General features: G+C 44.8%; 1 protein-coding gene across 13 annotated transcripts in view; it reads left to right on the top strand.

The window, feature by feature from the left end:
* The window catches only part of ncalda (neurocalcin delta a), a 71,887-nt gene extending 60,403 nt beyond the window's left edge, over positions 1-11,484 (top strand). For all 13 annotated transcript variants that reach the window (XM_011484877.4, XM_078933826.1, XM_078933831.1 and 10 more), the window contains 4 exons: positions 213-623; positions 8,652-8,757; positions 9,115-9,234; positions 10,001-11,484. In XM_011484877.4, coding sequence (XP_011483179.1) covers positions 246-623; positions 8,652-8,757; positions 9,115-9,212 — 582 coding nt within the window. In that variant the 5' untranslated portion in view covers positions 213-245 and the 3' untranslated portion in view covers positions 9,213-9,234; positions 10,001-11,484. The remainder of the gene's footprint in view (positions 1-212; positions 624-8,651; positions 8,758-9,114; positions 9,235-10,000) is intronic.
* The last annotated feature ends 614 nt before the right edge of the window (positions 11,485-12,098 follow it).

Below are 12,098 nucleotides of genomic sequence, written 5' to 3' on the forward strand. Positions count from 1 at the left end.
GCTTCAGGTTTTGCAGGTTCAGTTTCCCCACGTGTATCAAAGTGTCCTTAGGCAAGAGACTGAATTCCGTGTCTCTCCCAATGGCCTACCTGGTGTTTTGTGGGGTTCATGAATGTACACGTGAACGAGGCTGTGTGCACTTTATGTGGAAAGGTGCTCCATAGGTGAACACCCTCTACCGTTTCTTTCACGAACCTCTTTCTTCTCTGCAGGTTTAGGTAAAGTGGTTGACAAGACAGATCAACATGGGGAAGCAGAACAGCAAGCTCCGACCTGAGGTGATGCAAGACCTGCTGGAGAGCACCGACTTCACCGAGCATGAGATCCAGGAGTGGTACAAGGGCTTCCTGAGGGACTGCCCCAGCGGGAACCTCTCCATGGAGGAGTTCAAAAAGATCTACGGAAACTTCTTTCCCTACGGAGACGCTTCAAAGTTTGCTGAACACGTCTTTCGCACTTTTGATGCCAACGGCGACGGGACAATAGATTTCAGGGAGTTTATCATTGCGCTGAGCGTGACATCACGTGGGAAGCTGGAGCAGAAGCTGAAATGGGCCTTCAGTATGTACGACCTGGACGGGAATGGCTACATCAGTAAAGCTGAAATGCTGGAGATTGTACAGGTTAGTGGATTCAAATGTGCCCAATCCAATATCAAAGATTCATTCATTCATTCATCATTCATTCTATTATAGACCTATCCTAGTGTCAACACAGACAGCTTGATTTTAATTGAACTCCTATAGGTGAAGCGTTGAAGGATGCTGTTTGGTAACATGCAACTGTCTTGTCTTTAACATAGAGTTCTGATCTTTCTTAAGATTTTTTTTTTCTGTTATTCCTTTACTGATATTGGAATCAGTAAAGGTTTGTTTTGCTGTCTTTTCACAAAGGTTTGACCTAAACTGACCAGTAGGAAGGGCCCCTGACAGAAGAAGTGTTCCTAGCTCCTGTTTCTAACTTTTAAAACCAGTCAAAATGCAGAAAAAGTTCTCAGTTTGCCAAACAAAGCAGATGAAATAATAATAATAATAATAATGGATTAGATTTATCTGTGCTTTTCAAGACACTCAAAGCGCTTACATTGTGTCCATTATTCATTCACTCCTCATTCATACTTGGTGATGGTAAGCTACGGTTGTAGCCACAGCCGCCCTGGGGCAGACTGACAGAGGCGTGGCTGCCAGTTCGCGCCTACGGCCCCTCTGACCATCACCGGGAACATGCATGCACATTCACACACCAGTGGAGCCACACTGGAGCCAAGGAGGGTGGAGTGTCTTGCCCAAGGACACAACGACATCCTGTTTGAAATGGTCCTTAGGTGTCAGTCACATGTACCTGTACGTAGGGTTGACCTGTACAGGTTTTTGGGTTGTCCATGACCGTGGAGGGTTGAAGAGAGGGGGGCATCTTCTGTTTTTTGTAGTTCCCTTGAGGCTCGTACGGCCTTCTTAAGGGATGTCATGAAAGTGAAATGTACAATTGACGTGTGTGTGGTAAATGTGTCAAGAAGAATACATAAGGTTAATGTAAGTTACACACACTTAGGATGTGAAAGTGATGCGGTCGTACAATGACCTTACGTCACACTCTAGTCATTAGTAAGGTGCGAGTACTGGCACTGCACATGGGTGTGCAGGTAATACGGAAATGTGTGTAGGATGCCTGTATGATGTCCACACAAACTACACTCTGTACTATTTCCTCATTTTTACTAGTCAGGCTGGACAAATGTGCGCACACTTTCACTAGAATAGCACTAATGGGCTCCTTGCTCTGTGCACAAAGTTTAGGGGGTTTCAAAAATGAAAATTCTATGCAACATGGCTATGTCAAACCTACTTCGCCCTTACTTACCTTTGAATGAAGTTTAAGTGTTCACTGTGACCTGTCGCCCACGGCATGCGTGTAGAAAAAATGTGAATGAACCATTCTGCTCTACAGGTTCACAGAGCGGTCTACAACCTTAACATTTTCTGTGAGTCACCTGCGTGTCCCACACAGGTGTGCCCGTTTTTCGCCCGTATCAATGTGTAAGGGCAGTTGTGACTAAGGCTTAGAATCAGATGTTTACCACAGCTTTGTCAGTGACTCCTTAATGCTGTTCTGCTAGCATTTCTGCCACTGTATTCTTAACGCAGCATTTATTAGACTTCCATAGGAGGTCATTCAAGAAGAATGACCTCGCTTTCACAGCAGCTTTCATGCTGGCACAGATGATAAAACACTAAAAGCAGTTTTGTAAAAAGCATAAGGCTTGTTTGCTATTTTCTTATTTAAATGTGGCTTGGATCAGAACGAAGATGAGAGAGGTGGAGTTTTTCCATCTGCTTCACAGACATCAGAGAATCTCAGGCTAATCCCTGAGTATCAAATCACCTGCTTGATGAGGCTCCGGACTGAAACTGATGATCTCTTGGGTTAGATTCAAACGTAACAGTCAGAAGATTATGAAGAAAAAAGAATTGAATTGATCAAAAAAAGGTTGTATTCAGTTATTTTGTAGCATCCTGCTTTGTTGGTTTTGTCCCATTAGATCTAATTTGGAGCATCTGATTTCTTTCTCTGATGAGAAAGAAATGAGAACAGAGGACAGAAACAGGACCAGGAGAAGCCATTTCCTGCACAAAAGCTCTCCAAGTAAACAAACAATTACTGGAACAAACAGGCGCATGTGTGTATGTGTGTGTCGCATTACAGTTTTTTTTAAACTTCCCCCACACTTACGTGACAGCAGTTCTTTCTGCTCCAAGTTTGTCTCTTGATATCCTCCCGTTGGACAGGAAACTCTTCCCGTCTTTGGAATGGGGGTCATGTCTTGACGCAGGAAGTCTGCATCATGCTCATTAGGATACTGCAGTAACATGAGTCTTTCTACTTGGAAAGTCGCTGCATATTATCAGGAAAAAGGTAGCTTCAAGGAAGTGAAGTCCCTTTTTTACTCCAGGAAAAACTTCATGCTGCAGCTTCTTCCTGGTTCCTGTTAAAGTTTGTCATCTGTGGCTGTTTTGACACAACAGCAATGGCTTTAAACCTGTTTGAACATTGTCAGCTTCCAGGACCGCTTGTCTTAGTCGCCACATGAAACTAAAGTGCAATGCTCCACTTTCTGTCTTTGATTCAAAGCGACAGCGGTCTGCCAGCCTCTAGACAGTCACGATTCAGACCTCCCTCTGACGCTTTTTTTTCTCAATCCTGACAACTCTGCTGCCTCTGCCCACTTCCACAGACGTGAGGCTGAACAAAAAGCAGTGACTCAGACGCTTTCGCCTGCTGCTCACAGGTTCAGTGTTGAAGCAGCTGGTGTGAGCGCAAATAAATTACTGCTATTAAGGATCTGCTCCAATTATGGGGCAGTTGTTTTGTTGTTAAACCATGAACACTAGAATCATGGGTGTAGCAGAAACTCTAATGCAGATGAAGCAGGGGTCTGTGCTGAATCGTTTCAGCATTGGGGGGCTGGTCGCCGGGTCCATCTCAGGGCCATCTCCAGCTTCTCCCTGTCTTCTGAAACGCTTCTTCTGTGTCGAGGTATCTTCACTCCAGGTTGGAAATCTTCCTCTGCACACGGAAAACTTGAAAAGTTAAAAGACAAGTTTCCTGTCTTCGATGAATTGCCTCTGCAGGCTAATGCAATCTCAGAATGTCCTATGAGAGCATGGGGGGGCAGACCGGGCCGCCGCATCGCATCGACCCGTCCATCTGTGACGAGGCTGAACTGATAAACACTTGAGACTGACAGCTCCCACTGTCAGCGCTGCAGACTCACAAAGACATGGAGCACATGAAACCTGCACATTAAGAACTGAAACCACCAACACAGGCAGACCAGAGGCAGCCGTGTTTTCACCGCCGTCTCAGAAAAAGTGACAAATCTCCACACTGATCGGAGGTGGGTCATCCTGCGGAGAGCTGTTGGAGCTGCACGTCTGGGGCCTCTCCGTTCATACACACTCTCTCTCTTTATTTCATTCACGCATGACACACTTCATCTGTTTTATCCTCTGAGATTTACAAAAGTGTTGAACCTTGATTGTGGTTCAGTGAGCTGCAACTTAAAATCCTTTCTGTCTCGTTTAGGAGGACATTTGCTGTTTTATGGTTGATTTATTTTTTACGTTTTTGCATCAGTTTGAAATAAACCCATGTAAAATAAGCTGAAAGTCGTCATATTTCTCAGTTTCCCTCTGTCCACTTGGGTGATGCCCCACCCACTGCTCAGGAACCCACACATTTACCTGTGAGGAGAGCATTCAAACTCTACAGAAAGGGACCAGCTGGGGTTTGAACCAGGACCCTCTCCCTGTGAGGGAACAGTGTTAACCATCACACAAAGTGCAGCTCCAAAACCTTTTCCATTTCTTTATTTAAAAAAACCTTAATTCTACTATTAAAAGGTACATGTTTGTTTAGTTTAAATTACTGTAAAAAAATCTTAACCAAACAAGACAGTTATTTATTTAAACCCCTTCCTCTAAGGCCCAAAGTGCTTCACAGTCACACATGTGCACACACATTCACACACTCCACTGCTGAACACTGTTGCCAACCTAAAACCACTGGAGCAAAGTGGGGTTCAGTGTCTTGCCCAAGGAAACTTTAGCACACGAGCTTAGAACCAAACCTGAGAGAGAAACTTTGGTCAGAGGTCGACCCTCTGCACCACAGTTTCATCCTGTGCGTGTGTGATTGTCACAACCCCCACCGTGGTTGTAGAAACTAAATAAATAGAGTGAAAGCTGTTCCACTGGCGTTGTAAGGCAGAATCACATCTGAGGTGTGGCGTTTGATTCCCTGTCAGGAGCAGTTCTCTGGAGGAGAGTGCTTCCTTTCCTCCAGAGGTCAGGCGTGAATGAACCGACAAAGAAAGGCAACAATGACTCTGGGAAACACTTCTAGTATTCACAACCTGTGAAAGCAGCAAAGCCATCTGCCGTCAGCTGGGATGAGGAAGCTGAAGCTCACAGACTGAGAAAAGGCGCATTTGAAAGCATCACTTTTCTGTGTGTCTGTTTGAGCTAAGCCCACTGCTGTTCATTTCTGCCTGTTGTCACCATGAGTTGTGTTCGCACTTGCCTCCGTTTCCCAGTGTGGCAGAGGGCTGCGACTCGCTCCAGCTAGTTAATGTTCACTCCTGCAGAGAGTGTGTAAAAGCCGCTGATGCTCATAATTAGCCTCGCTGTGGCAGTAATTGACCGGGACAGATCACAGGCAGCTCGGCTCTTCTTCAGATGATAGCCTGAACGCAGACTCGGTGATGAAACTGCCTCCTGCGCTCATCGGGGGCGGATACATAAGCTCGCCTGCCGCTGATTGGAGGTGCGGGCAGAGCTGTCGGCAGAGCAGATGAGCCCAGAGGGCGAGGAGAAGGGAGGAAGCGTGGAGTACGGTGGCCCTGAAGTGCACATCAACACCAACAAATCACTCGACATTTTAAAGATCACAACAATTTAAAAAAGCGAAACAAATAATGAAATACTTAAGTTTTATTTTGGAAATCAAATCAAAATTACTGAAACCAAAACACAATTCCAAAAGCAATAAATGTTTCGGAAAATAAATTTCCAGAAGTCAAAATGAAATTTTATAATAACAGAGCACATTAAGGAAACGTAAAAGGTTGGTACTATAGGACATCACTGATTGGATGATGACACATTGACCTTTTTCAAATGCGTCTTCAGTGTCTGCAGATAATAAACGTTTTATGATCAGTACGGAGCAAATCCATTATCGCTTCATGCCAAATAACTTTCGGATGAAATGATGGACAAACACCATCATCCAATCGGCGATGTCCCATTGTACCCATTTCTTCCTGTTTCTTTATTGTGTTTCATTTTTTTGACATTTTATTTTGATTTTTGGTAATTACTTTTGTTTTTAAAAGAGAATGTTTTGATGTCATTTTTGAATTCTCTTTTCCCTTTTCAAATTGCACTTCAGGGCCACCGTAGAGGAGTGATGAACAGACCACTGCTGTGAGCAGAAGCAGACGCGTTTGTGAAGCGCTTAGCTGAGTGAGAGTTGTTAGTGTCTGCTTTTCTGCACAGCAACTAAAACGGTGCTCAGCTGGTCATGGTTGCAGAGAAATGAATGACCTGTCTGTCTGTTTTCTCTGCATAGAAGGAGGTGACAGACTCAACATGAAGCTTTTCTTTCTCTTCTGCGCCACATGGCTCTGCAGTCATGAGCCGTGTTTGTTTTATGAGTGGGACCTGGGCCGCGTCACAGGAGACAATGGTGGGCTCCTGTTTGGGGGGGTTCCTGCAGGGAAGGCATGACAGTCCCTTCATAGACTCAGACCGACTCCGACCAATCCCTGCGTTCTGACGGTCCAACATTGCGGTGTCCCTATCTCGAAAAAATGAATTCATTTGGTTTGAGCTGGAATTAACCCATAAGTGATGTCACACTCACTCACTCCAGTCCTCATATACAGTCAATAGTTCTGATTGGTCATATGTGTCTGTCTTGAATGGGTTTTAGTGTTTCTTTGCAGCAGACAGACTGCTGGTCTTTGCTGCTCTGTCCATTCAGAGTGGGACTCGGACCCGGCAGGACACCACCTGTCAGCAGGAGGCAGAACTGAGGTGGAGAATTACTGATCTGTGTGGCACGGCATGTGGAATGGCTTAAAGGGTTCGTTCGAAGAAAATCTGTTTTTCATGTGGAGAATCTGATGATCTGGGCTGCATGGTGGCACAGTGGTTAGCGCTCTTGCCTCACACAGAAAGAAGACGCCTGGTTCAAGTCCTGGCTGGAGGACCTGAACCACAACATCAATGGGGGACCTTTCTGTGTGGAGTTTGCATGTTCTCCCCGTGCATGCGTGGGTTCTCTCCGGGGTCTCTGGCTTCCTCCCACCGTCCAAAAACATGCTCCAATTGGCAACTCTAAATTTTCCATGGGTGTGTGATATGTGGCCCTGCGACAGACTTACGACCTGTCCAGGGTGTCCTGTGCCTTTGCTTGTAAGTGGCCGGGATAGGCTCCAGCAGCCCCGTGAGCCCGTAAGGGACAAAACGCGAGAAGAGAAATGAATCTGATGATCCCTTCAGTTTGACAGAATCCTTCAAGTGGAAGACTTAAGAGTCAGGCTGGTGTGTGTTTCAGGACGCGGGTCAGCTGATGGCAGATGCTGAACAATTCTTTTTGAGCTGCACTCTGATTTTTGTCCAAAAAGATTCAACACCGCAAAGTGTGGTGACGGGTGATTTACTGTCACCTGTCAGTGTTTGCTGGTACCTGCTGTACTCAATTTGTAAAAAAAAAAGAAAAGAAAAGAACAAACTGCTCAGATGAGCTTTAATGGGGAGTTTAGAATAATATCCAACCACCTTCAGAAACTTCTGATTTCTTAATTTTTTCGGTTTTCTTCATCTAAAAAGGAGTATTTACTGTAATTAGTTTGTGGTTTTGTTTAGATCTAATGTAACCTTAAATAAATGTAATTTAAAAAACGTCTGCATACAATTCTTTTGTTTAATGTGAACGATTATTGTCTTTTCTCTTCTGTTTACCTGTTGACACTGTTGACCTCTTGCTAGGTCGCCTCTGAATCTGAGATCTTGATCTTAATGTGTCTTTGTCTGGTTAGATAATAGTTAAATAGGATCACGCTCGGTTTAGTTTGAGGTAAACGGTGTTTCAAATGCAGTGTTGGTTAACGCTCAGTCAGATCGGTGTGCAGAGTTTTGGGACACAGCTGAAGTGCCGCTGTGTCTCGCCCCTCGGCTCCGCTGAGCTCTGCCGTCCTGCTGCTGGGTAATAGGCAGCATAATCAGCACCTGTACAGAGCTCTGGCTGCACTGTAATCACCATCGGCCCTGCTGTGTTCACATGTCAGCTCCCATCCCCTCAATACGCCTCCTTATTACAGGGAGCGCGCCGTTATCCACGGTTTCCCGAACAACAGCAGGGCAGACTGACAACACTGACGGGCTGTATGCGTATATCTGTGTGTGATTGTATTTGTGTGAAAGGATGCGTAGTACATGCATGTGTTTGAGTCTGCAAATGTGCATGTGCGCCTGTTTGAGTGTGTGCATGTGTTTGTGTCCTTGTGTGTATGTGCGTGTGTCTTTCAGCAGTCGCAGTAAGGAGGTCTTCATTCATCTGGGAGCTTCTCTGCAGATAAACTCATTTGTCTTTCATCCGTATGACTTTTTTAAAAATGATCAACTGAAAAAGAGCCTCCAGTGTAGTTTGTGTTATTCCTTCCAAACTACATGTTATGAAGGCCTGTGGTCCTCAACTCTGCTGGTCTGATTCTCCTCCTTGAGCAGCAGCAGTGATGGTGCAACAGAAGTTCTGCAGACCTGACAGCAGACTGGAGCTCAGGTGGCAGAGTTCTCACTCTGGAACAAACATGAGTTGTGCCTGTGTGCAGCCCTAAGGCCCTGCGGTGTTATGAGCAGCGAAAAAACAAAAGCTATGATGCAACCAATCGTTATGTAAACACACCCTAAACCCACATTTTCACACACAAATTTAGAGATGGCTTTGCATTTTGAAAAATCTGTGTGATCTTTCTTCTTCCTTTGCATAAATCTCCATCAGAACATTCTGAGCGGAACTATTCTTCAGCATCTCCAAAAGGCTTACTCTACTTTTACTTTATCCTGTGAACGTGTGTATGTGTGCAGGCGATATACAAGATGGTGTCCTCTGTGATGAAAATGCCTGAGGACGAGTCAACGCCTGAGAAGAGGACAGAGAAGATCTTCAGGCAGATGGACACCAACAGGGACGGTAGGACGACCCGAACAGATGGTGAAGAACGGAAACTTCACCGTTTGGATCTAGGAGTAAACGGCCCTGTTGTCATATTCCCAGCTATCTACACAGTTATAGCCAAACAGATTATCATAGTGTTATTATTATTTAATAAAAAGAAACACTTCAATTTAAAGGCGGAGAGGCAGAACCCAGCTTTTAGAATAAGTGCCTCAATACTGCCACCTGTTGGTGAGAGTGAGCATCATAAAGGAAACTCATCCTCTGAACGTGTTGAATATCGTGGATGATCGTCTTAGTTCTTATTTAACACCTCTTTTGTTTTTCGCTGAAGAGCGTGGATTGACTGTCTCCTGACTCTGTGTGCTTCAGGCAAGCTCTCTCTGGAAGAGTTCATCAAAGGAGCAAAGAGTGACCCGTCCATTGTCCGCCTGCTGCAGTGCGACCCCAGCAGCGCCGGTCAGTTCTGAACCTGAGGCACCCACACAGTCGGTAAGACCCACACTCGGATACAAATGTGCTGAACTTTGATGAAGTTGTTGCAGAAAAGCCGTGCGACTGCAGGAGTGCAGTCAGTGTCTGCTTTGTTTCTTCTTCTCTCTGGTGGAGGCGCGGGCCAGGCCTCGGCACCTCTGTAGTGTTGGAGGAGGTGGCTGGTATTACGGAGCTGATGAGTCCGTGGTTACTCCACTCGTCCCTTTTCTGATGATGGAATTATTCTGTTGACTTTTCAAGAGTTTACGTGTGAAAATGAGTAGAAAAATAGAGATTCCAAAAAAGAACGAGGAGCTTACCGTTCCTTGTTTTTCTGCAGCTTCACAACCAGAAAATCTAAATGGCAGAAGCCACACCTGGCTTCAGTGTCTGTCTCGATTAGAACGTTACCCATCCACATGGCATCACTTACCACCTGAAACCTGTATGCTGGTATTTACTGTTACCATGGCAGTCCTGCTGACAAATCTCGCTTTGGAATATTAAAAGTTATACTTTCACACGCAGACAAGAACATTTCAACAGAACAGAGTCATTCTTTGTGAAGACAGAGGATGCTGTGGATCCACAGGCCTTAAAAAATCCGATCTCCTCTGATACACCTGTCATTAAGAAGGGTTGTGTCTATGCAGTTGCCGTGACGATGTCCCACCCTCACAGTTTCGGCTCTGCATTGCCACGCACCTACAGAAGCTAAAGTTGCTGGTTGATGATCACAGCAGCTGGCTGTTCCTCTCCTGACTCTGGCTCTTTGCTTCCTCAGCGCTTCTCTGGCCGACGCTGAAGATGTGAACCTCTCCAGCTTGGAGCAGATTGATGAGAAAGAAAGACCAGATGAAGATGATAAAGATGTCAGGACTTTAACGTGTGCTGAGGGCTTTTAAAAGAAGGGCACAGGAGCCGCATTGTCCATTTACCCCCCCCATTCATTACATTTTGTTCATACACTTTCCAAGCTCCAGTAAAGCCCCTCCCCCATTAGGCTCGTGTAAATAAGCAGAATGACCTGTACTCTTTGTGGTGTACCTGGGGGCCTCCGTCACTCTACTTTGGAGGGTGTTTGAGGCACACGGTGGTGAAGAGGAGCAGAGAAGACCCGCCCTTCACTCTCAATGCGTTCCCTCATCCATGCTGTGACACGGTGTTTGTGTTTCTGCAAACGTCTGGACTGTTGGATACGCTGCGCTGGGACGGAGCAAACATGTGTGCTGCTATGCATATGTGCCCCACTCAATGGTGTGGTTGTGTCTCCTTATGTAATGAAGGAAGAGGAGAGTCCCCTTTCCCCATCATCTGTTCCTGTGTTTTGTTTTTCATATCAGCAGAGGAGGTGTTTTTGTGCTCAAGCTCAGTCTGGGAAAGTAGTTTTTTGCAGCAATCTGACGTTAGTGTAGATATTTGAAAGTGCACATCCTGAATACTCAGTACAGACCAAATGTTGTGAAATAATTATGATGGTATTAGAAATAGAACATGTTTGTATATTTATGCCAGATGTCACGCATGCAAACCGTTTTTTTTTCCCCAGCATTTTTGGGAACTCCTCTTCACTCCTACTTTTTGACGTTTTGAAATGCTGCATGTTGATCCGGTTGCTGGCTGCAGGGGCATGCCGGCCAACAAAACACAATGCATGTGACTTCTGCGCATGTTAGTGTTTTCCATGTAAATGCATCAACACCAACCAGCCGGCGGAATGGCACACAGGCTGGCGTCGGCTTCTTGCAAACATTCGTGACCCCGACTTTTGGTGAATTCTTCAGACGGATAAAGTGAAGTTACATTTTTAGGAAGGATCAGCTCTGAATGTAATCCCACAGCTAAAGCTGTTCACATCACTGCGTCGGTTTTAGATCAACTCTTAAATTTGAAAAAATAAAAAATGCTGGTGTTTTAATCGTTTTTGATATAAAATAAAAGATCCAGAACCAGGTAATATGATTCTGTCACAGTGTGTTGCTTATATTGTATATCTTTTTATATACAGTCTAAATGGATCACCTTTTCTTATTCAAAGAAATGTTTCAGGTGTAATATTTCTGTCAAAGCACAAATTAGCAAATTGTGATCAAGTGCCAAATTAAAACAAACCAGTATTGTGTAAATTTACACTGCATAATTGTTATCTGTTGAACAACATGTTTGTAATTGTTGCATTTTGTAGCTTTTGTAAAGTATCCTGTGTGTAGTGACTGCAGTTTTAGAACACGGGATGCTGTTTTTTGGTCAATAAAAAGCCAAAATGAAGTTCTTGTGTGCAAATATCCCTCCGTTTGTCTGCTTATTGTGACTCTGAGGAACAAATACTGTAAATCATTTCACAAATATTTACAACAAAAAGCATTCTGGCAATGAAAGTAAGGAAACTGAGCCCTGTTTTGTAACCCTTGTGCTATCCTAGGCACTTTAACGTTGGGAGTTGGGTCATCTAGACCCACTAGACAGTGCTCTGAACCTTTTTTCTTCAATGATTTGTGATCTTCACTGGTGTCCATGGATTACATGAAATCCTCTTCACCTTTATCCACCTTTGTCATGGTAGGGAGAACACGTCAATGTAAGGCTGGGGTCATCTAAGATAACACAAGGGTTAAATAATCCCAACAGCTCTCTTCAGATTAACAACTGGGTAGTTTGGTTGGTAATGTGCGGGCTACCATGCAGGAATCCAGGGTTTGATTCCTGGAGGGGAATGAACAAAGGTGCTGGGGCAATGCTCCCATCCTCATGCGGAGAACAAATTTCCCACACCTGAAAACCCAAACAGTTCTGTAATCAACTGGATTTCTAATGAGTCCAAAGAACCTCCATAACCATCATTCCTACACACCATGGAATGGAATTGGTTGATAGGGGGCCTC

Source organism: Oryzias latipes, chromosome 16, assembly GCF_053564925.1.
Source record: "Oryzias latipes strain Hd-rR chromosome 16, Olatipes_Hd-rR_3.1".
Classification (NCBI taxonomy): Eukaryota; Metazoa; Chordata; class Actinopteri; order Beloniformes; family Adrianichthyidae; genus Oryzias; species Oryzias latipes.